The sequence below is a fragment of the Talpa europaea genome (assembly GCF_964194135.1).
Source record: "Talpa europaea genome assembly, chromosome: 4".
NCBI lineage: Eukaryota > Metazoa > Chordata > Mammalia > Eulipotyphla > Talpidae > Talpa > Talpa europaea.
Window position 1 is genome coordinate 146523927 of NC_140070.1, and position 27676 is coordinate 146551602.

General features: G+C 69.8%; 1 protein-coding gene across 1 annotated transcript; it reads left to right on the plus strand.

The window, feature by feature from the left end:
• Positions 1 to 520: 520 nt before the first annotated feature.
• LOC311170413 (transient receptor potential cation channel subfamily M member 2-like) lies at positions 521 to 27676 on the plus strand (the record flags this gene model as incomplete). Its single annotated transcript, XM_084232777.1, is given in 33 exon segments — positions 521 to 682; positions 1140 to 1225; positions 4725 to 4899; positions 5542 to 5725; positions 6056 to 6216; positions 6914 to 7094; positions 7725 to 7786; positions 8602 to 8802; positions 9683 to 9785; positions 10065 to 10186; positions 10303 to 10676; positions 10955 to 11099; positions 11648 to 11755; positions 12439 to 12562; positions 12686 to 12831; positions 13350 to 13403; positions 13407 to 13462; positions 14094 to 14307; positions 15135 to 15253; positions 15690 to 15822; positions 16213 to 16384; positions 17737 to 17920; positions 18835 to 19016; positions 19256 to 19388; positions 19735 to 19822; positions 20889 to 20964; positions 21518 to 21675; positions 22116 to 22186; positions 23619 to 23705; positions 24314 to 24419; positions 25724 to 25825; positions 26653 to 26769; positions 27242 to 27676. Coding segments are annotated over 33 exon segments (4512 nt in total). The 3' UTR covers positions 27368 to 27676.

The following is a 27676-nucleotide window of genomic DNA, read 5'->3' on the forward strand; positions in this document are numbered from 1 at the left end:
CCGGTCGCATTTTGCTGGCTCGGCTCCTGGCTCCATGGGGGTCGGCTCCCGGCCGTCGCTCCTCGGTGCTGGAGGCCACTCAGGGTGGAGGGAGGTGAGGTGGGGCTGCTCTTCCAAATGGCCCTGGGATGTGAGCCTGCATGGGCGACGCCATGGGGGGAGAGCACGGCCTGAGGTGTAGATGATGTCACAGGGCAACACTCGGGGTGGCATGGGCTGGCATCGCTGGGTGACATCGTGGAGGTGACATGGGGACATCACGGGGTGACATCACAGGGTGACGTCGCGGGTGACATCACAGGGTGCCGTCGCAGGCACGTCACCTGGGTTCTGCGGGCTGGGCTTGTGCACGCGCTTGCAGACCGCTGGGCCCTGGCCAGGCTCCGCGTGCGGCCTCCGAGTGCTGCCTCATCGCCCCGTCTGTCCCCACAGCCGAGGCCCAGCCGTGCAGGCCTCACTCGGGAAGCTGAAGGCCAGGCCACCCCCAGGGAGGACGGCGCTGGAGCCCGGGGCCTGCGGGATGGAGCTCGCCACCCTTCCGAGAGCTGGTTCCAGGCAGGAGGACGTGGGGGTGCCGCCCGGGGTGGTGGCCAGTCTGGCCCCAGGCCTCCACCTCCGGCGCGGCAGCAGCTTCCCCTGCGAGAACGGGAGGCAGACGCAGCTCTCCAGGGAGCTGGAGAAGGTGGGACGGCGTCTCGGCTCGGGCACGGCTCTGCCGCCTAGGGGCACCCCGGAGAGCCCTGAGGAGACTGGAGAGACGGGGAGTGGCCAGCTCTGCCCTCCCTGTGCCCACACCTCCAGTTCAGATCCTGATGGGGGTTGCTGGGCTCCTGGCACTGTCCCCCACTGTGCGGTGAACCCCACTGCACCCTTGTTCAGGTCCCGAGACCTTGCGTGGTACCCGGTCCCCTTGCGTGAGACTGGGGGATGGCAGGGGCAGCCTGCCTGTGCACCCTCCTTCCCGGGGCAGGGGTGCCACGCGCCCCCCAGTGCTCTGGGAACCTCAGGGGGTGTGATTCTGGGTCAGGTCACCCTGAACCTGCGGCAGTGCCCGGCAGGTGGTGGTGCCCGCGGGCCCTGACGATGGGTGGGGGTCTCAGGGTCTCAGGGCCTGACACCAGCACCCCTCACCCCCGCAGGACAACCTGAGAAGGTGGGTTTCTGAGAACATCAGGAAGAAGGTGTGCGTGTGCTTCGTGGAGAGCACCAACCAGTCCGATGCGGGGTGAGTGCTGCTCCCCGGCCCCCGTGGCTGACGGTGTGGAGGGCGGCGGGTGTGGGGGACGGGCACCGGCTCGGCCCGGCTGGCTGCAGGGGAGGCACCACTTCCCGGGTGCAGAGACAGCTGCAAGCTGCGCTCTGAGGCGGCCACCCCGCAGGGGACTCTGCTGTGAACTCAGGTGCTTAGGCTGGTGTCACCCCTTCCAGGACACCCCATTTCACTCTCTACGGGTGCGCCACACCCAGGCCAGTCTGAGGACCAGGCCTCTCTGAGTCTCATGGCCTCCTCTAGTACACCCCCCAGAGAGGCCACCAGGGCCACGTCCATGCAGCAGCGGCCACCCGCTGGCCATTGGGCATGCATGGCTGCCTGTGGCTGCTCTGAGGACCGCTGTGGAGGGACCTGGCATCCTCTGCGGCCCCGGTGTGCTGGTCTCAGGTTCCTTGGAGGCCATCAGGGAGCTGACCAACGGGTGATTCTCCTGAAGCCACACCCCGGCTGGCTCCGTGCCACCACCACGCCGACACCCGGGTACAGCCTGCCTCTCCCTCCTCTGCCCGAGTCTCACTGGCTTCACCGGGGCCCGCCCAGGGAGGGGCCACGGGGCTGTGCCATGCACAGCTGAAAGCTGGCGTGGGGTCTGAGCCCCTGCCCTCAGGTCACCTGTGGCGCCGGACACGCGGTCAGCCTCAAGCTCCTGTCTGCTGAGAGGCAGGGAGGAGGCGCGTCCTGGGCCTGGGCAGGAGGTCAGGGCAGAGACGCCCCTGCTGAGGTCGCTCCGGACCCTGCGATGTGCTGGGTGGCCTCGGCCTGGCTCCTCTGCAGATTGGACCCTCGTCTCATCGGGGAGACCCAGGAGCGACCCCCCAGATGGGAGGGTCCCCATCTCTGTCCAGGAGCCTCCCAGCCCATAAGGCCGACATCCGAAATCCTTGTCCTTAATCAGCTTCAGCTCCCGCCGCGTGTGACAGGGGCCGGGGCTCTGCGTCGGGCTGGCTTTCGTCACTTAAAATAGGGGCATGATCAGCCTCGGGGGCTGTGGGTTCAGCTTCCATCGGAACTGCTGGTTTGAAGGCATCCTGACCGTCCTGTGCAATCTCGTGTCCAGTTTGTGGGTGACCGGGGTGCCCCGCATTGAGCCCTGGCTACTTCTGTGAATTCTGAGCCATGGAGCCTGTGGCCAGGCAGGCGAGGGCCGGGGCTGAGTGGGGCCCCAACTCCCTTAGTGCTTCTTCCCTGCTCTGCACTGGTGCTCAGGATGTGCGTGCTGCTGGAGACGTGTGCGTGCGGCCTCAGCGGAGCCCTCAGGTGTGCTGTGCGTGGAAGTGGGTATGTGCACAATCCACCTGCATGTTATGTGTCACATGGCACGGAAACAGCACGGCCTGCTGGGCACGTTCACTCGCTTGAGTGGCGGGTAGAGACCCTACCACCTTCCCTCACCGTGCGCAGCAGGATCGAGGTGTCCCCCACACGCGCCGGGCGCCGTGTTGGATGGTGGTGTCATTTGTATGTAGTTCCAGAGGGAGCCAGGTCGTCTGCACCACGATTGGACACTGCCCGTTGCTCTTTGGCGTTCACCATCTCACCTGTTTAGAGCCTGACACCCCCCCCCCCCCCCCAGCCCTTCTCGCAGGGCGGCAGAGGGCGCCTCAGGCTTCTCTCGCCTGCGAACGCCTCTGTGTCCCTTCCCGCGCCAGGGATATCTGCTCTGGGCACGGAATCCAGGTTGGTAGTTCCGTCTCTCAGCATTTGAGAAAGGCTGCGCCCCTCCTTTCCGGCTCCTGACGAGGAGCTCCTCGTTGGCGGTGTTTCGCGGGTGCCGTCTCCGGCCTGCAGCGTGCGAGGGTTTCTCGCTGTTCTCAGTCCTTAGCGTCTGGCTGTTCCGCGGCCCGACCCTGCCTCCTGCGTGTCTCCCGCGCGTCGGTCACTCCGTTCTCACAGTCTGTACACTGAGGCCTTTTTTCCAAGCATGGGGAATGTTGGCCAGTCTCTGTTTTCCTTTTGTAATAGATTTTTAGAGTTCACTTTTGAATTGTTTATTTCCGCTAGAAAATGGAACATTGATCTATGTAGGTGGGCCTGAGCGCCTGCCAACTCTCTTCCCTGCCGCGTCTCGCAGCTTTTTCTGGGAACGTCCTTAGGAATTTCTACACCTACTCGCTTTGTCGCTGGTGGATAAAGGAAGTTCTGGTTCTTCTTCTCTTGTCCGTGTGTCTTTTATTCCTCCTTCCCTCCCTCCTTTCCCTTCTGGTACGATGCTGACTGGCAGTGGCGGGCGGGCTGCCTGGCCTTGTCCCGTCTTAGGGTTAGGGTGAAAGCAGCGAAACCTGGTCTGAGGTGAGCGGCAGGACTTTCATAGATGCCCTTAAAAAAAACCAGGTTTAGGGCCTCCCCGGCGGCGCAGCGGTTGAGCGCTGAGCTGTGAAGCTGTGGGCAGCCTCTGCAGCGCCGGTTCGATCCCCGGCTGCTCCCCGGCCACCGGAGGAGGGTCCCACGTGGCGCGCAGACCTCTCCTGCCGCCCGCTGCTCCCCTCAGCAGTGTCCTTCGGTCCTTCTGCCTGCTCTGCTCCCTGCTCCGGCTCTGGTGAATTCTCTCCCCCTCCCGCGCTTCTGACTGTGCCCAGGGCTTGTGTAAATAAATAAATAAATAAATAAATAAAATCAGGTTTAAACCTACTCACCTATTCTCAGTTTGTGGAGTTGTTATTAGGGGCGAGTGCGGTTGCTGGTAAATCAGGTCATGTCTCCAGCCTGACAGAGGCTCCTGGGTCTCCTTTATTCTGCGGAGATGACGCGTCCCATGCGCTGCTTTCTCCGTGTCAGCCCAGCTGTGTGGCTGGTCGTCTCTGTCACACGCCCTTCAGCCCTGCCTCTGCTTCTCGTCCCGGGCTCTGGTGGCAGCCCCGTCCGTGTTCCCCACATGGGCCCCGAGGCTCTGTTCTTTCGTGGATCACTCAGTCCGGTTTCTGTCTCTGGGCCACTGTGAGGGGTCCCTCGAGAGGGTCTTCTCTGTGTCGCCTCCGCTCTGCTGCCTGCTTATCTTCCGAGTCTCTGAAATTGTGGTCTTTGCATTTTCAGTGGCAAAGCTTCCACTGGCCACGTCTCTCTGGACATTTTTCAGTGTTTCAAGCGTGTGTGTAGTTGCTGCGAAAGCGTCTGGCCTGAGGGCGGCTCCACGGGCCTGTCGGGGGCCCTCGCCCACGTCTGTGGAGCAAGTGCTCTCGTCTATCCTCACCCTGCCCGAGAGCTCCTGGCTCCTGGTGTGACTGGAGATTTGCCACTGAAACGCGGCTATTTCAGATCTCGTGTTATGAGCCCTGCGCCTCGTGTTCCAGCCCCTGTGCCGTGTCTGTGGGGAGGGGAGCCCCACATTATTGCCCCGGGGTGGAGGTCAGGGCCGCTCCGCCTCAGGAACCCTCGTGGGGGGCCCTGGCCGGGCAGGGGTGTGTTCCTGGGGTGGGGGTGGAAGCCCCGCTCCTGTGACCGTGGACCCCTGCAGGGAGGTGGTGTGTGCCTGCGGCTACACACGCGAGCAGCACCTGGAGGAGGCCACCCGGCCCCAGGCCGCCCCGGACACAGAGTGGGACCGGAGTTCGCATGTCCGGGAGATGCCCACGGACGCCTTTGGGGACATTGTCTTCACGGGTCTGGGCCACAAGTCGGCAAAGGTCGGTGTCCTCCACTTGCTCTCAGTGTGGAAGGGGCTGGGGACCCATGGGACCTCCTGGGGAGGCGGGGGGCAGGCTGCCCGGTGTAGGGCCTCTGGGATTAGGGGGACAGTAGGATGTGCCCCCCTCCCCACACAGCAGGGTGGGCTGCCCGTTTGGGCGTGCTGCTTTGTGGGGCCGGGAGGGAGTGGGCAGCCCCCAGACACTCAGGGCCCACTGAGGAGTGGTGCACGGGAGGGCCAGCCTGGGGCCGGCTGCCAGGGAGCCCACCCGCGCCAGCGCCCCCCGCCGGCCGCGCGTTCACACCAGTCCACCTGTTGGCGGCAGCGAGGGCAGCGTCAGGCCCAGAGTGGGAGGCCGATGGGCCGCCGACACGGGCAGGTGGTGGGCCACGGCCTTGCTGCGAGGTCGGGAGAGGACAGGGTGTCGAGGGGCTCCCCAGACACGGGCGGGGCGCGTGATGTGGATGTGGGGGAGGGCTCCTCTGTGGCCCCCCAGGCCCCCCGTCCCTCCTGGCTCTCAGCCCTGGTCCTGCGGGCACGGCTGCCTTTACTCACCAGGTCTGGCCAGCCTGGGCGTCCCCCGGCCACCGGGCTCGCTCCGGGCCGGCACAGGCCACCGCTGACACCCTCCCCTCCCCGCGTCCAGAAGTACATCCGCGCCGCCTGGGACACGCCGCCCCGCCTGCTCTACGAGCTCATGACCCAGCGCTGGGGCCTGAAGGAGCCCAACCTCCTCATCTCGGTGGCCGGCGGGGCCAAGAACTTCCACATGAAGCCCAGACTGAAGAGTGTCTTCCAAAGAGGCCTGGTCAAGGTGGCCCAGACCACAGGTAGTGTCCGCGCGGGGCGGCGCCCAGGCTGGGCCGTGCAGGAGGGTGGGAGCAGGGAGCCGCGCCGTGTCAGGGCCATCGCGCTGAACGCCGGGCCTCGGGGCCCTCCCCGCCTGCCGCGGCTGTGGGCTGGTGCCTGGCCTCAGGCACCGTGGGGGACGCTCGCCTGCCAAGCCCAGAGGCGCCGGCACACAGGGGCCCACCCTGGGGAGGGTGGAGGAGGGAGGTGGGACCTGGGTCTCCGGGGCCAGGCTGGGGTCTCACGGGTCTGCTTTTTCTGGGTGGCCGAGGACAGGGCACCCAGACCCCACTACTCTCTGCTCCTCCCAGGGGCCTGGATCATCACCGGGGGGTCCCACGTGGGCGTGATGAAGCAGGTGGGGGAGGCCGTGCGTGCGTCCAGCATGAGCTGCAGCGAGGGAGACGTGGTCACCATCGGCGTGGCCACCTGGGGCTCCATCCACGGCCGGGAGAGCCTGGTCCACCCCGAGGTGAGTGCGCGGTGCCAGGTCCGCACTAGGCGCCACACGCACAGACCCGGGGCAGCAGGCAGGAGGGTCGACATGGCCAGGACGCAGGCGACGTGCTCAGGGCCGGACAGGCTGTGGCCACGGCTGCCTGGGCTGCCCTCCTCCCTGGACCTCGGGCCTGTGGGCAGTAGCGGCTCAGTGAAGGCTGGCCCTTGCCTGAGTCAGGCCGTGTGACCCCAGGGCCAGGCCCTTGACCCCGGAGCCATAGGCAGAGGCCCCTGCAGCCCGCCCCGGGGCTCCCCCTCTCGGAAACCCCCCCCAGAGCCAGCTCCGTGTCTGGTGCCCAGTTGCCTAAATACAGACACCGAGTGGGGAACGGCCCCCCTCCCCGTGGCTTGTAGGGGCCCAGCAGGTGTGTCCAGCTTGCCCACGGTCAGGAGAGCTCGGGGAACACACTGGCCCAGGCCCCGGGCCCCGGATCCTCAGGGGGGAGGCCCCTGGGTGCCGCCCCTCGCTGCTCACTGGGTCCCGCTCAAGCCCCGTTCCGCAGGTGACGACCTCGGCGGGGAGCACCCGTCGCGCAGGCGAAGGTCTGAGCTCAGCTCACCTGCGCAGACGCTCCCGAGGCCGGGGTTCCCGCAGGCTGGGGTGCGGTGACGTCTGGGTGTGACCCCCACTGCCGTGTTCAGGACGGGCGATCCCCGCGTCCACCCTGCAGGGCAGGTTCCCCGCCGAGTACCCGGTGGACGAGGAGGGCCAGGGCCACCTGACCTGCCTGGACAGCAACCACTCCCACTTCATCCTGGTGGACGACGGGACCCACGGCCAGTACTGGGCGGAGATTGAGCTGCGGACGAGTCTGGAGAAGTTCATCTCGGAGTGGACCAACAAGAGAGGCGGTGGGCAGCGCATACCCTCGGGGTGTCGGGGGCGAGAACGGGGCTCTGGGTGGGGGACCGGGAGGGCCGCGCTGGGTCCGCCCATGCCCTGCCCCGGCTGCGCGCCAGCCCCAGCCTCTCAGGTGGGGGCAGGTGAGAATGGGCGATGCTGCTGGGCGGGGCGGGCTTGAGAACGCTGCCCCCCCGTGGGTGTTGGGGTGCGCGTGGGGCCAGCCAGGCCACGTGGCCCTTGGAGGGAGCCTGCTGCTGGCAGCGTTTGTGGTGCCTCTTCAGCTCCCCGGGCTGCTGGGCGGGGAGGGCAGAGTGGATGTCGCTGGGGCTTCACCCAATGCGGCCCAGGCTGACACCCCGTGTCAGGGCTGCAGAGGAGAGCGGCTGTGGCCGGCATGGCCTATAGGTAGAGAAGGGCCAGGCCTGGGCGTGGCTGGAGCCAGCCTCACCCCTGCCAGCGGGAGCAGGGGCTGCGCTGCGGGGAGGGGCGCTGCCCTGGCCCTGGCTAGGGAGCCGCCACCTCTGACTCCTCAAGAGCCCTGAGGAGCTGCCCTGGGGTCAGGCTGGGCCTGGGCGGGGACGGGTCCCGGGTGGAGGGGTGAGCCCCGCTCCCTAAGTCGGCTCTGGGCTTTGTCCTAGTCGTGGACATCAAGATCCCCATCGTGTGTGTGGTGCTGGAGGGGGGCACCGGCACCCTAAAAGTGAGTACTGGCCGGGCAGGGGGGCGTGTCTGCCGCGGGGGATACCGCATGTGCCCATCCCCAGCACCCAGGGCCCTGCTCAGAGCGGGCTGCACCAGGGAGGCTGTGCCGGGTGGGTGCCGCTCAGGAGGGGGGGGACTCTCAGGAGGAAGAGCCGTGGCCCTGGGCGGTGACCGGCTGATGTCTTCTGGGGCCGGGCGGCTGGGGGGCGTCCCGGGGGCTGTCCCAGGCGGGTTCTCAGGGTCCAGGCCCCAGGTTCCGCCGGCCGAGGCCGCAGCTGAACGCATCAGGCCTTCCACGCGGGGGCCGCGGGCCTGGGCCAGCGGGATTCCCACCGCGGGATCGCGTGGGGATGTCACAGCCTCAGAGCTGGGGCACGAGAGTGGACGCTTCACTACGGGGCCTGGAAAACGCCCCCCAAGTCAGCAAGCGCAGCTCCCCCCAGAGCGGGACTCCCGGGGGTGCGCCCCACGGCCCGTATGTGCGGGGTCCCTTGTGGGCCCCCCGACGGCACCCGGGCCGCATCCCCCGCCCCCAGCAGGCACCACTTGCCCTACAGCCTCCTGGCCGGCCCCAGCCCCTCCTGGCACCCGGCTCGCGGGGTCTGTGGGCCTCCCCTGGCGCCCCGGTCTCGCCCGGCCTGACGGAGGAGCAGCGCACCCTCGCCCCGGAGCAGCGCTGGCAGCCCGGGGGCCTTGCTCCCGGGTGCCAAGGGCGTGGCCTTTGGGTCGCCCAGCAGCGGGACCAAGGAGCCAGAGCCCAGGCTGGGCGCGGGGGCCGGGTGTGGGCGCGCGGCTCACTCGCCCGTGTTGCAGACCATCTACGACGCCATCACCAGGGGCACCCCCTGCGTGGTCATGGAGGGCTCGGGCCGCGTGGCCGACATGATTGCCCAGGTGGCCGGCCTGCCCGTCTCGCGCATCACCATCGGCCTGGTCCAGCAGAAGCTGGGCGCGCTCCTCCCGGAGGTGTTCGCGAAAGTCACCGAGCCCGAGCTTATGGAGTGGACCAAGAAGGTGAGTCCGGTGCACCCCCGGGCGGGCCCACGGCCAGGGGGTGGGAGGGAGACAGACACTCACGCGGGACCCTGGGGCTGGCCGGGGGCGCCTTGGGGTTACTGGGCAGTGCCCAGAGGACCCGCAGCTGCCTGGGCCTTCAGGTCCGGGCTGTTCTGGGGGGAGCCTGGGGGTGGGCGGGCAGCTCAGCTCCTCCCGGAGCGTCTCCGCTCGGCCGTGGGTGCTGCGTGGTGGAACCTATACTCTGGAGCCCGCTCCCTGGGCTGCAAGCGGGGCCCCTCCAGTGCTTCCCTCCACTGGAGGTTCCAGGGGGGTTCCCCGCTTTGGCCCAGTGGGTCAGCGCCGTGGGTGGGGACGGGACGGGCGGGCTCCTGCAGGGCTCCGGCTGGCGGACCGCCAGGCGCACGGGGCTGGTGGGACTGCGTGTCCTTGTCGCGTGGCCTGGTCGCAGCGCCAGCTCGGGCGGGGGGCCGTGAGCACCGGGGCTGCACCCGCCCAGGCAGCGTGGGGATGGGGCAGCGTGGGTGCGGGGCCTTGTGGCTGGGCAGGGTGGGGGCCGTGGACTCACTGTGAGAGCCAGTCCTGCGGGCTGGGCCCAGGGGCTGGGCTGTGGTGTGCGCGCAGGTGGGCCCCGGCTGGGCGGCAACCCATGGGTTGTGGCTGCTGGGGGGAGAGACAGTTGCACAGCTGGGCGGGCAGGGGCTGAGCCCAGGCTGAGCTGCAGCACCGTCCGCCCCTTGCGACCACGGGCGGGCGCCCCGTGCCTGGCCCCTCAGCGTCCTCGTCCTGGCCGCCGGTGGGAGCGAGGTGTGGCCGTGGCGGGCGGGCGGGCGGGCGGCCGGGGCGCAGGGCCTGCCCCTGGGGAACGCACTGTGTGCAGATCCAGGACATCGTGAGGAGGCGGCAGCTGCTGACCATCTTCCGGGAGGGCAGGGATGGCCAGCAGGACGTGGACGTGGCCATCCTGCAAGCCTTGCTGAAAGGTGATCTGGGCAGAGGGGGGGCAGGGAGAGAACACGGGGACGGGGGCGGGGGGCTCGCAACCCCGGTCTGGAGGCGCCAGGACACCACACCTTCGGACACGGGGGCGGCCATCCAGGCCTCGTCTGTGCCCACGCGAGGAGAGAGCCGCGCTCCAGGGGGCACACGTGTGCCGGGGGCCGCACGCCGGAGGCCAGGGTGGGCAGGAACCCTCAGTGGAGACCCCAGATGCGGGTGGGCGGAGGAGGCCGTGCCCCACATGCTCCCCACGCGCCCCCCAGCTTCCCGCAGCCACGACCGCCCTGGCCATGAGAACTGGCTGCACCAGCTCAAGCTGGCGGTGGCCTGGAACCGCGTGGACATCGCCCGCAGCGAGATCTTCACGGACGAGTGGCAGCGGAAGGTGAGGCCGCTGCTCTGGAGGGCCCGGGTGGCCCCGGCCCGGGGGCGGCCCCCACAGTGCCCACGCCTTGCTGGGCCACCGGCCGCCTCCCGGAGGCCTGACCCGGCGCCCCTCAGCCCTCAGAGCTGCACCCCGTCATGATGGCCGCCCTCGTCGCCAACAAGCCTGAGTTCGTGCAGCTCTTCCTGGAGAACGGGGTGCAGCTGACAGAGTTCGTCACCCCGGACATGCTGCTCACCCTGTACCGGAAGCTGGACCCCGACAGCCTCTTCCACCGCAAGCTGCAGAGGGTGCAGCATTACCCCGAATCCCTGGGCCTGGACCACGTGTCGCGGGTGCTGCAGGAGCTGCTGGGGGACTCCGTGCAGCCGCTGTACGGGCCCAGCGACCATACGGAGCCCAAGGTGAGCGCCGGCCCGGTCTGTGGCAATGCTGGCTTCCGGGCCCAAGCAGCACCCACGGGTAGGACACCGGTGGCCCCGCCTCTGTGGTGAGGGTGGCCCGGCGGCCCCCGAGGCTGTCCTGGGCGGGTGGACGGGTCTCCTCGCCCGCCCGCCAGGGCCCCGGGCTCCTGGGGCAGGTCACCCCACCCGGGGCTCCAGAGGCAGCGCCCTCTTTTCTGCAGCACGGATAGGGCGAGAACCCCCAGCCTTCGGGCTCTGGTGCCTTTTCGTAGCAGCCCCTCCCGCGTGTCTGTGTCCTCTGACGCTGCTGCGAGCGGGGCCTGGACGCCCCGCGCCACCCGCCCCACCCGCCTGCCCTCCGCAGCTCCGCCTCCGCTCTGGACGTGGCCTCGGTGCTTCTGGCCGAGGGCCTGCGCGAGTCTGTGGGGTTCTGCTGCCTCCCCACCAGCTGTGAGACCCCGCGGAGCCCCTCGCTCCCCCCATTCACGCGAGCGATTGCGAGCCCGTCGGTCTCCAGAGGCCATCGGGCGGCCCTTTCGCGCAGTCACTGGACGGCTCCGGCCTCGCTCCGGGGCCTCTGTTCGGGGACCTGCTGGTCTAAGAGGCACTTGCTCTTGCTGGCTTCCTGCCAGAGAGTCCCCACTTCTCTCAGGGGCTCGGGGCAGCCGCTGCCCAGGGGCGCTGGGCCCCCCTCCAAGAGGACGGGAGCCGGTGTGCCCATGTGGTCCTCGTCGCCCACGTCGTCTCTAGGGCGCTGCCAGGAAGGCCCGGCCCGGGCGCTCCGCGGACCCCGAGTCTGTGATCTAAGGGGGGGCAGGTTTCCTGAGCGCCCAGGCTGCAGGAGTTTCCTGACATGAGCTCAGCGGGGACTGGCCGGAGTGTCCGAGGCTGTCCCTGCCGGGGGGGCGCGGGGCTCCGGCCGCGCTGGGAGGCGCGGGGCCGGGTCAGGCTGCCCCCCGGGTCCCGAGCCCTCGGCGCCAGGCCTTGGGACGCCGGCTGGCCGGGCGCCGACCACCCGGCTCCTCCGATGCAGGGCCCGTGCCCGTGCTGCCCCCAGAAGGGCGCCCCCAGCCAGGACGCCTTCACCGCAGACCCGGTCCGGGACCTTCTCCTTTGGGCCGTCGTCCAGAACCGCCGGGAGCTGGCGGAGATCGTCTGGGGTCAGGTAACCAGGTCCGCTGCTGTGGGTGGGAGGATGCGCCCAGGGTCAGGCTCTGGTGGATCAGGGCTGAGGCGGGGCGGGGCCTGCTCTGGGGGCGGGGCCTGTTCTGGGGGCGGGGCCTGCACTGGGGGCGGGGCGCTGCTCCCCTCTGAGCCAGCAGGTACAGGCTCAACTCCTCTGCGGGCACATGGGCTCTGCTGACCCACCCTGGCGCTTGCCCTGTTCCTGGAGCCCTCCCCGGCCCAGGGCAGGCCCCAGCGGGCGTCCTGACAGGGTCTGCTGCTGAGGGTCCGGTGCTCGCTGCTGCGGGCAGGGGCGGCGCTGCCCTGCGGGCCCAGGTCCCAGGCGCGGGCAGTGGCTCGAGGGGCGCCTGAGCCGGGCTGGGGCTGGCCTGGGCTGGGAACCTTCCCCCTGTGGGTCCCTCCGCGCCCGCATGGGCCAGAGGCAAGGAAGCCCGGGCCAGCCCCCAGGCCCTGCCAGGCAGGACAGGGAAGGGGCCGCCAGCCGGCAGGCTGCCCGGCCAGTGCGGGCGCTGACCCCAGCAAGGGCTCCTGGCTCTGGGGCGGCCGGGCCACCCGGTGCTCACCGTGGCTGTGCCGGCCGGGGCTGCGTGTGACCACTGGGCAGAGCGTCTGGGCTCCCCCGACCGCGTCATCCGGCTCCTCACTGCGGCCTCCGGTCCTCAGAGCCGGGACTGCATCGCCGCGGCCTTGGGCTGCACCAAGATCCTGAAGGCGCTGGCCAAGGAGGAGCACCCGGACTCACAGGAGATGCAGGCGCTGGCCGGCGAGTACGAGGACAAGGCCATCGGTGAGCTGGCGCCCGCGGTCCCCGGTCCGGTCCCCACCTCGGCCCCGGCCCACCAGGCTGCGCCCTCGGGGCGGGACACCCCAAGCCAGCCCCAGCGCAGCCAGACAGGCCCCTCCTCCGCAGGGGTGTTCACCGAGTGCCACCGGAAGCACGAGGAGAGGGCGTGGAAGCTGCTCACCCGCCAGTCGGAGGCCTGGGGCAAGACCACCTGCCTGCAGCTGGCCCTGGAGGCCGATGACAAGAAGTTCGCATCTCATGTGGGCGTCCAGGTGACCCTCGTCATGCCCGGGGTTGCGGTGCTGCTGGGGCCCGGGCACGGCTCGAGGGGCCGCAGACAGGCGGCAGCCCCCGCTCCTGCGGGGAGTGGCTGTTGGGTGCAGGCAGAGGACGCAGGAGCCTTCCTCTTGGGTGTCTCTCTGGGGCCCCACGGGTCCCCAGGTGCCCCAGGATCCAAATGCCACCCTACTTGGCCTGGGGGGGGGAAGGTGGGGAGGCAGCTCCTGGGTGCTGGGTCCCGAGCACCTCACTGCCCACGTGGTCTGGCCCCCGGCCCCCGTGGCACACCCTGCGCTGCCCCATGGGGGTTACAGGGTCTGGCCGGTGGGGGCAGGAGGTGGGTCCTGAGGCCAGAATCCCAATCTGAGCCCCCTTCGGGCAACTGCCCCCTCTCCCCGGCCACCGCACGCCTGCCGCACGGCCTGTGCGCCCCTCCCTTGGCAGGACCACCACCCACCCCCAGGGACCAGGGGCAGGTGCCCACCGGCCTGACCCTCTGCTCCGCCCACAGGCCTTCCTGACCAGCGTGTGGCAGGGCCAGCTCTCTGTGGACAACGGGCTGTGGTAGGTGCTGCTGTGCATGGTGGTCTTCCCGCTGCTCTTCACCGACTTCGTGGCCTTCAGGTCCCGTGGGGTGCGGGGGGCGCGGGCTGGGCAGGACTCCATCCCCAGGGCCTGGGTGAGGGGTCTCCAGTCCTCACTGCTGCACCCCAGTGCTTGAGATGCCACGGGCAGGAGCAGGGCAGAGCGCCCCGTGCAGGGTCCAATGCCAAGGCCTGTAGGGCCCACCTGCCTTCCCCTGCCTGTGTCCCCACCTGCCCTCCCCACCTGCCCTCACACTCACCTGCCCTCACACTCACCTGCCCTCCCCACCTGCCCTCACACTCACCTGCCCTCCCCACCTGCCCTCACACTCACCTGCCCTCACACTCACCTGCCTTCCCCACCTGCCCTCACACTCACCTGCCCTCCCCACCTGCCCTCACACTCACCTGTCTTCACACTCACCTGCCCTCCCCACCTGCCCTCACACTCACCTGCCCTCCTCCCCCACCTGCAGTGGTGTCTCATCACAGTCTAGGGAAAAAGGTACCAAAAGACTCTTTTGTGCCCCAAGTCGAGGGGCCACCTGGATGCCCCTTCCCGAGGCCGCGTGGGGGCCGCTGCGCAGAGGCCCATCGTCTGGAGCCCCTTGGGGCGTCGGGGCGGGGCGGGGCAGGGCGGCGTGGCCCCTCACGGCAGGTGTGTCCCGCAGGGAGCCCAGGCCGAGGCCTGCGCGTGGCCTGCGGCGCCTGTGCGCTTTCCTGGCGGCGCCGGTGGGCGTCTTCTGCCTGAACGTGCTGTCCTACTGCGCCTTCCTCGGCCTCTTCGCCTACGTGCTGATGGCGGACTTCCAGCCCGCGCCCTCGTGCTGCGAGATCATCGTCTACGTGTGGATCGTCTCGCTGGTGTGCGAGGAGCTGCGGCAGGTGCCGGCCCTCCCCGTCCCGGGGGTGGGGGGCGGGACCCCGGGGAGGTCACCCCACCGCTCTGCCCCTCCCCTGCCCCGCGGGCAGCGCGTTGTCCTGGAAACCTGTCCGGGTCCCCTACTCCCCTCACGGGCAGTGCCCCGTGTGGGGGTCCCCTGGGTTGGAGCTCCTCCGGGGGTGCCCACCAGCGCCATCTCCCCTCCGCTGCTCAGGGGTGCGGGCCGTGGGGCGCAGGGGTATTGCTGGGGCCGGTCCGCGTCTGGCGGCCTCTCCACCACCCTGGAGCCCAGGCCCCTCCGAATCCCTCCAGACCGCTGAGCCCCCAGGCCCAGGAGATCAGAGACTTGTTGGGGGTGGGTCCCTCCCAGGGTTCAGGGCTCAGTTAATCTCACGCTGTGTCCTTGCTGCACCCCCTTGTGGCAAATGTGACCCTTTGGGGCTGGACTTGGGGTTCAGGGCCCACAGGGGTTGCTGCTGGGAGCAGGGTTGTCCCCCTGGCTGCCCGGCCCCTCTCTCCCCTCCCTTCAGGGCCTGCAGCAGCCAGACCCCCACCAAGGGGGCGGCCCCCGTGCCAAGGCTGCCAGCTCACGGCTCTGCCTGTGAGGGCGGGGCAGGCAGGGGCCGGTACCTGCAGGGGTGTGCGGGCAGGCCAGCTGGTGCTCCGCAGCCGCCGGTACCTCCCGCTTCCTCTTGGGGCTCCCGTGGGAACAGCTGGGCTCCCCTGGGATCAACGGTCCCAACAGGCAGGGGCTGGGCAGGGCCGGGAGACCCCGGGCCACTGGGAGGTCCCACCTTCGTGCTGGCCACAGAGCAGGCGCTTCTCGCAGCTCCTCTGCAACCCCCACTGGAGCGGGCCGGCGAGGATGGCGCGCCGGTACCTCAGCGACTCCTGGAACCAGCTGGACGTCGCTGCCATTGTGCTGTTCATGGCGGGGCTGGTCTGCAGGTGGGCGCCGGGCCGCCACTCGCGGGGACGCCCTCCCGTCGCCAGAGGCCGGGTGGCGGGGACAGCTGGCTGCGCCCGTGAGCCCCAGCACCTCTGAAACGCTCCCGTCCTTTGGGCGGGCACACGCTGGCCGAGACCGTCTGTCCTGGACCCGAGGAGCGAGGAGGGGCTCCCCAGCCCCCATCCCTCCTGCCCTGGGGCCGGCCGCATGTCTGCTCTGCCAGGAACCCCTTGTTCTCCGAGGGAGAGGCGCTGGCCCCCCTCCTGGCACTGCTGGCCCGTGGGGCTGGGCTGTGGCCTGCGGAGAGCGCTCCTGGAGGGCCGCAGCGCTCGGCTGTTACGACAGGGCCCAGGGGCTGCCGCAGCTCTGCCTCGGGGTCCCCCTGGGTGGGACGCGGCAGCAGGGGCAGCCTGAGCAACCCCCTCTGCCCGGCAGGCTCACCCCGGGGATGCTGTATCCCGGCCGCGTCATCCTCTCCGTGGACTTTATCATCTTTTGCCTCCGGTTCATGCACATTTTTACCGTCAGCAAGACTCTCGGGCCCAAGATCATCATGTTGAAGCAGATGGTGAGAGAACGAGCTGGGTGCCGGCTGCGAGCGAGTCCCTCCTGGATGCCGCAGTCCATGTCCAGGTCCCTGCCCCACCCCGACTCCCAGCGCTGGCAAAGCCATCTGGGTCTTTGCCTGTATGTCACCTCCTCCAGGCAGCCTTCCCTGATCTCCACCTCTCATTCCTCATCCCTGTTACAGCTCCTGGTGTCCCTCTCCTTGGGTGGCAGTCATGGCCGACCCCGGCCACATCTCCGGGGTGTCCAGCACCCCTTAGGTTGTGAGGCGATCACAGCTCCCCGCCTCGAGCTCCGGGGTTCCCTGGTGTGGGTGTCGGGGTCTCCCTCCGCAGCAGGGGCGCGGGCTGGGCGGGGAGGCCTGGAGCACAGCTGCTGCCTGTCCCTGCAGACGAAGGACGTCTTCTTCTTCCTCTTACTGCTGGCCGTGTGGGTCGTGTCCTTCGGGGTGGCCAACCAGGCCATCCTCATCCACAACGAGCGTCGGGTGGACTGGATCTTCCGGGGGGCCATCTACCAGTCCTACCTCGCCATCTTTGGGCAGATCCCCGACTACATCGACGGTAACGGCTGCCTGACAGCTGCGGGGGGGCCGGGGGCGTTCAGCTCCTGCCGCCTCCGGTGGGGGGGTCTCCCGCCGCCTCACACTCTAGGGGGAGCTTCCGGAGTCAGGGGTGTCGGCCGGAAGGGGGGTTGGCTGACAGCGCCTCCCTGATAAAGGTCACCCCAAGCGGGAGGGTCTTCGGGCGGTGAGTGCTTCTTTAAAAACGCGTTTGATCGAAGCCACGTTGGGTGGCGACGTCCGGTGTTTGGGGTGCGCTCGACCCGCACCCGGACTGCGCGGCTTGTGTGCGTGGTGACTGTCTCCGAGTCGCTTCCCCCCGCCGCCCTCCGGCCGAGCCCCCTCCTGCCAGCCGCCTTCCTCTCTGGGCTGTGCGTGCACTGGCCTCACTTCACCCTCCGCGCAGCGGCGAACCCACCGGCGTCGTCTGCCTCTGACTCACTTCCCTGAGCCTCGTCACCTCACGTCCAGCCAGTGGACGGCAGGACCCACCTTTTTCTCAGCTGAGTAGTGCTCCGCGGCACGATGGGCCTCCTGCCTGGTCACGCCTCAGGGGACGCAGCTTCCCCGCAGCTGTGCCTCAGCGAGTGTGCCGGGCAGAGGCCCGAGAAGAGCGTTTCCGCAGCCTCCGGATGACACCAGACGCGGGCTAGCCGAGCCCATCGTGAGGGAGCCCCGCCCCGCCCCGCACAGAGGCCGCGTGGATTCGCGTGCCCGCGCCGAGCCCAGGGGTGCCCTCTCCCCGCTCCCTCACCGCGTTGTCTCTGGCCTGTGGACACAGCCTCTCTCCGGGCGTGCGGCGGCCTCCCCTGCGGCTTTGATTTGCTCTTCCCGGCGCGGAGCGGGGGCGCGTGTTTCGGAGCCGCTGGTTAGCGCGCGCTCGCTGTGGAAAAATTGAAAAACCCAAGTCTAGAGAAGCACGCGCGCCCCGACGCGGCCCAGAGTTCGCCGCCGCTGCAGCCTGGCGCGTGTCCTTGGCGCTAATGCACAGGCCCGGGGCGCGGGGTGCGCGCTGGGGGCGCGTCGGTGAGCTGCGGGGCGTCCGGTGTGGCCACCGCTCACCGAGGGCGACCCCCTGCCCCGCCAAAGCGCTGCTTCTCTTTCTGAAGCCTCTTCCCCTGCGTGAGCTGCGCAGGGCCGGGGCGCGTCTCAGCCGTCGTGGCGGCCGCCGTCCCCCCTGGAGCAGCGTCGCGGGGCCCGGCGGGGCCTGGCGGAGAAGCTGAAGCGGGCGGGCCGCAGGAGTGGAGCCGCCCTTGGCGGAGGGTGCGGGGCAGGACGGGTGTCTCTCTCGGGCCTTCTCTGGGGCCCCCGGCTCGGGGCGCCTGGTGATTTGTTGGGGCGCCCTCGGTCCAGGAGTGAACTTCAGCCTGGACCACTGCAGCCCCAACGGCACGGACCCCTACAAGCCCAAGTGCCCCGAGAGCGATGCTGCCCGGCAGGAGCCCGCGTTCCCCGAGTGGCTGACGGTCACCCTGCTCTGCGTCTACCTGCTCTTCACCAACATCCTGCTGCTCAACCTCCTCATCGCCATGTTCAAGTGAGTGGCACCGGCGCCCCCTTCCCGGGAGGCCACGGGGCGCCGCCCAGCAGGCCCGGGACGCGGGCGGGTCTGTCCGGCTGGCACCTGCGTCCCCCTCTGCGGGTCACGGCTGCCGCGTCTGTACAGGGCGGGCCTGGTGCCGTGTCTTGGGGAGCCGAGGGCCGGGCTCCCCCGCGTCCTGCTCTCCCCCACCCCGGGGTCGGGCCGTGGGGGCGCCGGCTCTGCTGGAGGGGCCCGGGGCGCGCACACTGCAGGGAGCGGCTCTACGGCGCCGGGGCTCCCGGCCGGCAGAGGGGCCGCTGTTAGCAGGTGGTGTGTGGGAAGGAGTCAGGTCCTGGGGCGGAGGCTCCTGCGGGCGCGTCCCCGTGCGGTCAGGGAGCCGCTGCCCAGGCGAGGCTGGCGGACGCATCCCTGTGGGCGGGCGGGCGCCGGAGGCCGCCGTGGGGAGGCCCGTGCGGTTCTCACCACGGAAGGCGCCACAGCGGCGGGCACCCTCCAGCTGACCAGCCGGCCCGGCGGCCCCCTCCGCCCGGGGACAGCCCCCTCTGCCCTGGCATCAGCGGAGCCGCCGCGCTGTCCCCTGCGGGCGACCGTTCCTGATGCTGCTGGACCCAGTGCTGGGCCACAGGGGCCGGCAGGGCAGCCGCAGCCCCTCGTCTCAGACCCCACCCGAGGGGCCGCCGGGGATGCGGCGCGAGCCGGCCTGTAAACCTGGGCGTGCGGCGCCAGGACACGGCCGGGAGCGCCCCTGTCTGGCGGGCCCGCGGGCCGTTGGGCCTCCACTGAGGGTGTCTCCCCTCCTGTCTGGGGGGCCAGCTCGGCCGTGTCTCCGCACCTGCGCTCGCTGCGGCCCCCCACTCGGCCGGGGCCCATGGGGCGCTGTCTTAACGGTGGTGCCTCTTGTCCCCCAGCTACACCTTCCAGCAGGTGCAGGACAACACGGACCAGATCTGGAAGTTCCAGCGCCACAGCCTGATAGAGGAGTACCGCAGGAGGCCCCTCTTGCCGCCGCCCCTCATCCTGCTCTGCCACCTGTGGCTCGTTGGAAAGTGGATTGTCCGGAGGACCCCTTGCAGGGGGTACCAGCCGCTCAGTAAGCCGCCCCACCGGCCCGCGCTGGCCGTCCCCGGGTGCAGGGGGCCCGCGGCTCGAGGGCGACCCCCGACATCCTGGAAGGTCGGCGGGCACGGATGCCGCTTGGGCCTGAACCCCCAGTTCCCACGGCAGGCGGGCGGCTCCGCCCGGGGCCCAGACGCTTCCTGGCCAGGCCTGCGCGTGGGTCGGGGCCCTGCGGCCGCCTCGGGTTCAGGTGCCTCTGCCCCCCACCCCCAGATACCGCGCTGGAGAAGGCCGAGGAGGACAAGGAGGCCGAGCTTCTGGACTGGGAGGCGTGCCGGAAGGACCACTACCTGCAGCAGCAGCAGCAGCAGGGGTCGGAGCAAAAGATCCAAGACATGAGCCATAAGTACGCGCCAGGGCGGCGCCCCTGGGCGCCCGGGGCTCCCTCGCTGCAGTGCAGGCACCAGCGCGTGCCCACCTGAGGGCGGCCCGGTGCCGGCTCACCTGGGGGGGACGCCTGCGCGTGGTCCTGCAGTTCCGCCGCCCGCTGGCCCCAGGGAGGCAACCCAGTGGGCGGAGGGGCGGGTCACGGGCAGGTGGGAGCCTGTGGGCGGCTGCTGGAGGAGCGGTGAGCTGTGCGCGGGCCTGGCACGCTCAGCCCGTCTTCCCCGCTGGCCTCCCGCCCTGCTGCTTTCCGGGTGCCGGTCACCCCCTGTGACGCGCTGGCCGGGCTCAGCTGTGCCATCTCTCAGGGTGGACGCCATGGTGGACCTGCTGGAGATGGACTGTCTAAAGCAGTTGGGCTCCCTGGAGCAGAGACTGGCCTCCTTGGAGGAGCAGGTGGGCCCAGGCCCTTCTGGGGGGCGGGATCCCAGGGCCCGGCCTCCACAGCCCTGGGCCTGGCCATCAGCAGCAGCTGGCTCCGCGCCCTTAGGCCGAGGCGGGCAGCTCCGAGGGCCTGGACCCGAGTCTTCACTGAGGCCGGCTGGGCTCGGTTGCGGGAGCGCTACAGAGGGGTGTGATGGGCATGAGTGCGGCTGTCCCCCGCCCGCCCGGCCACCCGGCCATGCGTCCCCACCCGTGCACTGGGCACCTGTGCAGGCACCAGCCTAGCCTGCATTTCTTGCACAACTCCCCCGGCCCGGCCTAGAACTGGCGTCTGGAACCGGAGGGTGAGCGCGCATTTCACCCTCAGGAGCCCCAGCCCCTGGGCACAGGCGCACGAGTCCATGGGCGCTCGCGCTCTGGAGGCAGCTGGACTGGAGCCTGCAGGCCCTCAGGCTGCCTGCGCCCCTCCTGCTGAGAGGAGCAGGGAGCTCTGCTCTGGTGTCCCCGGCCTCTGCGCCGGGGTCCCCTCTCGCCCCACGCTCTCCGTGCCTGTCAAGAGTGCGGCCTCCTCCAGCCGCGCCGTGCTGGGGGGGGTGTGACCCTTGCACTGGGGTGGCCACCGTCAGCTGGCCCCTGGCTGGGGCAACTGCAGCTTGGGATCTGCTGGTCACCTTCTCTCCTGGCCTTGGCGACTTCCCCTGAATGGGCGCAGCTGCTCCAAGATGCCTTCTCCCGGCCCGTTAGTCACAGCTGTCCCCTGTGCTGAGGCCGTTTGGCTTCCGGGAGGCCTAAGGACCACAGGGCACCTGGCGGGGTGAGGTGTGAGGCCTCACGCTCTCCTTGGACTCGGATTTGTCTCTCCGGGGCCCTTGTTGTTTCCATGGGCTCAGGTGTCCAGCCTTAGAGGTCACTGTCTCCCCCCTAGTGATGCTGGCCGTCAGCAGCCTTGACCCTGGGAAGCAGGATGAGCCCCCCAGCGCCCTGGCCGTTGGCCGGCGGCCCGGGGAGCAGGTGGCTGAGCAACAGGAATGCAGGGGCCGGTGCTGACAGTCCCCTTGGGGACATGCGTGCCTTCCAGGTGGCCAGAGTGCTGCGCTGCGTGGCCAGTTCCCGGAGCGAAGCCAGCTTGGGCGGGGAGCGCGCCCCCCACCTAGGTGAGTGGGCGGCTGTGCCGGCCACTGCATTCCTCCAGCCTGCTTTGCGCCTGGGGGAGTGAGAGAGGGCAGCTTCCAGGCAGGGGTCTGGCTGTGCCTAGAGGTGGGCTGTGGGCACGAGCCCGGCTTGACCAGACTGGGCCTTCCAAGGGGGAGTCCTGGCCCATGGACCTGGTCCTCTTGGGCATCGTGCTGCCAGGGGGCAGCTCCTGGAGACATCGGAGTCCAAGCCATGTCAAGTGGGCGAGAGAAGACAAGTCTGTCCCCTGTACTTCAGCCAGCCGGGAATCGGGCCCGGGGGGGCTCCTGGGGGTCAGGCCTGTGGGGCCTGTGGGCTGGCAACAGCCAGAGTTGCAGGAGGCAGCACCACCCAGTCTTTGTCCTGCCAGTATCTGGGCCAGGGCCAGGGTTCCGCTCAGTGCTGGGGTTGGAGCTGGTCGGAAGGGGAGGCAGCCCACTTTGGGGCAGAGGACCATGGGGGACATTCCTGCCCTGGGGTCCAGTCCCAGAGCCTGCTCTGGCTCTGCACATGGCTCCACACGGCTGTTTCCAGCACCCCAGGAAGCTGAGGAGGAGAAGGACCCTGAGCTGGAAGGCAGGCTGACGGCGGGGGACCCGGATGACACCCACCACGTGTACGCTCGGGACCTCCGCTACCCCAGCTCGCGCATCGAGCGCTTCCCCGTGCCCAACGAGAAGGTGCCTTGGGAGGTGAGTGCTGCCCGCGCACTGCCCCAGGCAGGGCCCACGTTCTGGGCAGGGGCGGGGTCCTGGCCCGTCTGATGCCACGCAGGTGACAGCACTGCAGAGGTGAGGCAGGTGGGGGCGGGAGAGTGGATAGCGGTGTTGGATGCCTTCCACCCCTGCAGTTTCCTGGCCCTTCCAGAACATTCCAGGGTGTGGGTCTATTGCCTTCTCAGTCTCTGCCAGTGGGACTCCTCTCCTCCAGAGTCCGGCTGACGCCCCTGCCCCGTCTTGGGGAGACCCCTAGACCTCCAGTCTGTCGCCAGCCCCCCGGCAGTTCCCTGGGTGTGGCCAGCTCTGGTCCGCCTGGCGCCCTCCCGCACGGGCTCTGGGGCATCTTGGGTGCCTCGGCTGTGGGTGCCCGAGCAGTCACTGGGCAGGGCTGAGGGGAACCACGTCTCCCGCAGACAGAGTTCCCCATCTACAACCCGCGTGACTACTCGGGCGAGAGGGAGGACGCGGTGGACCCCTCGGGAAGGTGCGTGCCCCTGAGGCCCTGGGCTTCCTCACAGCCGCGGGGTGGGGGTGTCTGGGTGGGAGGCCCCCAGGAACTCCTCGGGCAAGGGTCTGCCCCTGCTGGCAGGGCCTGTGCTCCCAAGGGGCCTGGGGAGAGGCGTGGGGGGCCCCCCCTCGGCCCACAGCCCGTGAGGGCCGGCCCGGGCCAGCTGGGGCTCGGCGGTCACTGTCCCTGTTCTCTCCTGGGCTGCGTCCTGCCGCCTGGCCGCGGCGCCCTGGAACCTCTGTCCGGGATCAGCTGCGACACCGTGGACAGCCCCGTGGCCCGCCCAGGAGCCTCCGTGGCGCAGGACGGGCGCCCGCTGTGAGTGCTGCCCCGGCCCACCCCGGGGCCTGGCCCCTGCCCCTCGGCCTGGCCGCAGCCGGATCCTCTCTGAGTGCTGCCCCGGCCCACCCCGGGGCCTGGCCCCTGCCCCTCGGCCTGGCCGCAGCCGGATCCTCTCTCGCTCGGGGCGCCTCTGACTCGACAGCCTCGAGGCGGCTCCCAGGACGGCCGGCCCAGGGCGTGGATGGCCAGGCTGCCCCCAGGAGGGGCTATGGCCAGGGGGCGGGGCTTGTCAGCTCTATGCAAATGAGGGCTTCAGTAGCCCAGTTCTGATTGGTGGGACGTGTGCCAAGAGGTGATTGGTGGAATTTCAACCCTGGGCGTGGCTTGCGGCTGTGATTCCCTCCCCCCACGCAGCTGCACCGCCCCACAAGCCGGGGGTATGAGGGGGCGCCTGGACGGTCTGCGCAGCCCCTCACGCCTGGGCCTGGGCACGGCAGCACACCCGCCCGGGCCCTGCGGGGCTGAGCCCCTGGTGGTCACCCAGACCCGGGAGGGCTCCGTGCTCGTTTTCTTATTTTATTCCTCAGGGTTTGGGGCACTGTAGGGGACGGTGGGGTCAGCGTCTGTCCTCTGGGGACTGTGCCCCAGAGCGGTGCCCTCTTGTCTGTGGCTACGGCCGCCGGGCCTCTGGGTCCTGGGCTGCCCGGCGCTGCCCCCTTGCCGGCTCAGGCGCTGGGACCTTCAGGTGTGGTGGGTGCGAACGGCTTCGGCCGGCAGGTGGGGCCCCCTGACTTCTAGCTGTCCGCGGTGGGCGGCATTTTGCTCCCAAGGAGACCCCTTTTCAGCCAACCCCAAGGTAACCTGACGCTCCCGCCCCACCCTGAGGAGGCCCCCAAAGATTTGCTGCCAGCAGGTCTTGGTCAGTGATGAGGATTCAGCCTCTGACTCAATGGGTGTTGGGGGTCATCTGAGTCTCCCCCACTTCCTGTGGAGGCCAGTTGCCTGGGCTCTGGGCTCCCTGGGCCAGGGCAGGTGCAGGGGTGGGCATGCTGCCCACTGACCACTCAGTGCCCCCCGGCCCCTCTGGCTCTCGGGCAGCAGCTGAGCAGACCCCTCCTGCCTGCAGGAACCCCAAGGGCCGCACGGGGCTGCAAGGACGCGGAAGCCTGCGCTGCTTTGGACCCAACCACACGCTGCAGCCCGTGATCACCCGGTGAGCACGCTGCCTCCGGCCCACAGCACCCTGCGTCCTCGACAGCCCCCGGCCCGGCCCCGCAGGCTTGAGCACACAGCTTGAACTTGGTGCTGGGGCAGCCTCGGGGCAGGGTCTGGTACACGTGGGTCGCCCCAAGACACAGGCAGAAACATGCCTGTCCCTTGGACAAGCCCAGGCTGCCCCCTCTGCCCGGGGGCTGCCCAGCAGGTCCCCCGTGGCGTGAGCCTGGAGGAGGAACAAGGGCGGGGCGCACCCGCCAGAGACGAGCGAAACACAGCTGCGTCCCTGCCGACAGGCACGTTCTAGGAGACACACCGTGTGCAAGCGTCGCGCAGACCCCCAGGCGACGGGCTGCACGCCGGGGCTGCGAGCGGGGGTCACGCACACGCGTGGCCATGTGACCCGTTGTCCTGGGCCCGCCACGACCCGTGCTGCCTTTGGCTCGCGGACGAGGGGGCATCCGACAGCCCCAGCCCAGCCAGCTCCAGCGGGGGCTCCCCCGTGTCACGGGAGGGGGGCACCCTGACGTCACGGGGGTGGCCCCTCTGCCGGTGGAGAGGCTTTTCCCGGGCGGGGTCTCAGGAAGGGGTCCACCCTGTTGGCAGCTGGCAGCGCAGCCAGGACGGTGCCATCTGCAGGAAGAACGGCAGGATGGTGCTGGAGGTGCTGGTGATGCTGCGCGCGGACTGGGAGCACTGGGCCCTGCCCGGGGTAAGCCCGCTCTGGTCCCTCTCTGGTCCGGACCGCCCCCCACCACCTGCCCGCCGTCGGCCTGGGCTCTCTGCCCTCCCGGATGCGCAGGATGGAGGCCAGGACCTTCCCTGCCAGAGGGCAGCTCCCGCCTCAGGTGGCTGCTGCGGACTGAGGTCCCGACGTGCTGGAACTGACCACAAACCTTGGGCGTCCCGGCCCACGCTCAGGGGCTGTGCCAAAGTGGTCGGGCTCCCGGGAGCTCGCGGCTCCTGTGCAGCGAGCGTCGCCGGGGCACCCCTACCCTCGCCGGGGCCTCAGGCCCAAAGGACGGGTGTTGCCCACCCTGCCCCTCGGCTCGGGCGGATGGTTGTGGGGCGGAGGCCTCTGGGGGCACCAGAGGCCGTGTGGGCACAGACAGAACTGGAGTGTGGAAGGTGCCGGATTTTCTGGTCTGAGGAGCCAGACTGCTGAGGTGTAGCTCCCGGATCAGCCGCCCTCTGCGCCCACCTCGTGTCTGGGGGGACCGTGGTGAGCCCGGCCTTGGTGAGCCGAGTCTGGGACGCACCGTCAGGGATCTTCTCTAGGCCTGTGTATCCAGCTCAGCGAGGGCCTCTGGGGCCAGTGGCTGCCCTCCCATGGCTGCGCGGCTGTGCGGCTCCTCGGCCCAGGCTCTGAGGGCCGGGGCAGCCGTGACCCGCCGCTCCTGCTGAGGGTGTGGGGTGCGGCTGCCTCCCTGGGTACTTCGCTCGCCCCACGGAGGACACTGGCCCATCCTGACGTGGCGTCCACCACGGGGGTCTTTGAGTGGGTCCCTGCCAGCCCTGGCCGGCCACTGGGGTGCCGGATGAGTACCCGGACGCTGCTGTCGCAGCTGGCATGGGGCGGGGGACCACGGGCAGATGGGGGGAGTGCCGGGACAGCAAACAGGGTCCCTTGGATGGCCAGGGGTGGCGACCCTGGCGCCGGGTGTGTTCCTGGGGCAGGTGGCCACAGGCGTGACCGGAGTCAGGGGCTGAGCAAGAGACAGGGACAGAGGATGTGACCAGGCGCAGATCACAGCCCGGCGGCGGGCGGCACGTGTGCTGCCGGCTCCCTGACCGAGCCGAGGGGGCCCGTGGCCTGCGCTCAGGCTGGCCTCAGCTCGCACGCGCCCAGCTCTGCCTGATGTGGGCACTGGCTCTGGAACGTGCCCTTCTGGCGAGGCAGCTGGGCTGCCGGACTCTGCGCCTGCGGGTCCCGGGGGTGGCTGGCTGCCTGGGCCTGGCCAGTGGCCAGCAGAGATGGTCCCCAGAGGGCCACTCTGTCTGCCTCCCTCTGCTCAGGGCTCCCGGGAGCCAGGGGAGACGCTGCCCCGGAAGCTGAAGCAGGTCCTCCCGAGTGAGTTCTGGACGACCTTCGAGACGCTGCTGGCGCAGGGCACCAAGGTGGGCGGCCCCTTGCTCTCTGCCCCTCCCGCGGCCTGAGCCCCCGTGTGCTGGGTGTGCTAGGGTTTGCCGGGTGTGCTGGGGTGTGCTGGGGTGGGCTCGGCGCTGGGGACCAGCGGGAGTGAGTGCAGTGCTCTAACTCCCCGTGGGGTGGGGCTCCCCGTTGCAGCCAGGGCGCCCCGCCTGCTCCCTCCCGCGGCTGCGTGGCGCCGTGGCCGGCTCATGCGAGCAGCGGGTGTGACCAGGTCATGGCGGCCCGTGTCCGTGTCCGTGTCCGGGGAGAAGGCAGTGGCCGTGTCCCTGGTGCCGGCCCCGGGGGGCACACGCCTCGACTTTCCTTGCTTTGTGAAGTTGTTGCTTACGGGGGTGAAAGGCAAACATGAAACGAACCGCTTTGCAGTGAGCAGTTCGTGGCCGTGGCGCTTTCACACGCTGCAAGCACCGCCCGTCTAGTTCCAGAACATTCCATCCCTGAGCCGACACAGCTCCTCCCTGGCCCATGGGCCTCCCTGGGCCTTTGTCACCTGGCTGCTCTGGGCACCTCTGGCGTCTGCCTCTGGCCGGGCCTCACTGGTCCAGCCCTTCCAAGACCCACCAGGCTCTGCTCTCCGTGCCCCGGATGCCAGGCTGGGAGGCGGTAGTGAGGCCACGGAGCGCGGCCGGATGGGCAGGAGAGGCCGGCCCGGGGCTCGGGCTTGCTGGATGGCCACGCTCAGAGGGCCCCAGGGCGGGACGGTGCAGGGAGACCTGAGGGCCTCCCCCCGGAGCAAAGCTGGGGCGGCGCCCAGGGGCCCCCGGAGAGCCGGCTCACCCTGCGCTGTCCCCAGGTGTACGAAGGGTACGTGGATGACCCTCGGAACACGGACAACGCCTGGCTGGAGACGGTGGCCGTGAGCATCCACTTCCCAGACGAGAGCGACGCGACCCTGCGAGCGCTGAGTGCTGTACGTGCCGGTCAGGCGCCCGGGAGAGGGAGCCCCGGGGCCCGACCCATTTCCGGCCGGGGCCAGAGCTGACCGGGGCTCCTGAGGCTTCCTGGGTCAGAGACTTGCACCAGAGGGCAGGGGTCGCCAGGGCCCCCTCTGGGTGACCGGAGTGGACGGCACCTGGGGACTGGTGGGGAGGGGTCGGCCCAGCGCCCTGTGGGGGTTCTGTCTCCTGCACCTCCCTGACCCAGAGCCGTGCCCCACGCTCCCCTGAGAGCCGGCAGGCCCCCCGCTCATGTCCCGGGCTTTGAAGGCGCTTTTGGCTCTTTCCTGCTCCTGTGTCTTGCCCTGTCCGCGGGAGGTCACCCGAGCAGCTGGCCCGGACCGCTGGCCAGGCCCAGAGGGGCCCCAGCACCACCCCAGCCCCACAGCCCGAGGTTTGGGTGTCCGGCAGGGCCAGGCGGGCGCTCAGGTGCTCCTCCCTCCACAGCACCTGCAGCGCGAGGACGCAGCGACATCCCTCAAATGGCAGGTGGTGGACGGGCGCTTCCCGCTGTACGCCGGCCACAGTGCCCTCCTGCAGAAGGCCGCCGCCCTGCTCGAGGCTCACTACTGACGGGACGGCCAGAGCGGGGCCTTGTACAGCTACACGCCCAGTGGCCTGGGCCTGGCCCCTCGGCGTGGTTTGGGACCAGACACCCCTCAGCCAGCTCAGGGCCTGCGGGATTTGCCTGGGGGGTGGGCGGGTACTGGCTTGGTCTTGGGCACGCTTCAGGGCAGGGATGGACACTGGCCCCACCAGTCTCACTGCCTTCCATGCTGGTGGAGGCCAGTCAAGGGGCTGGGTCATTGGCCTGGTGTCCACACCCCCAGTCCATGCCACTGTGACCAGCACGTGCAGCTCAGGGATGTGCTTCCTGGAGAA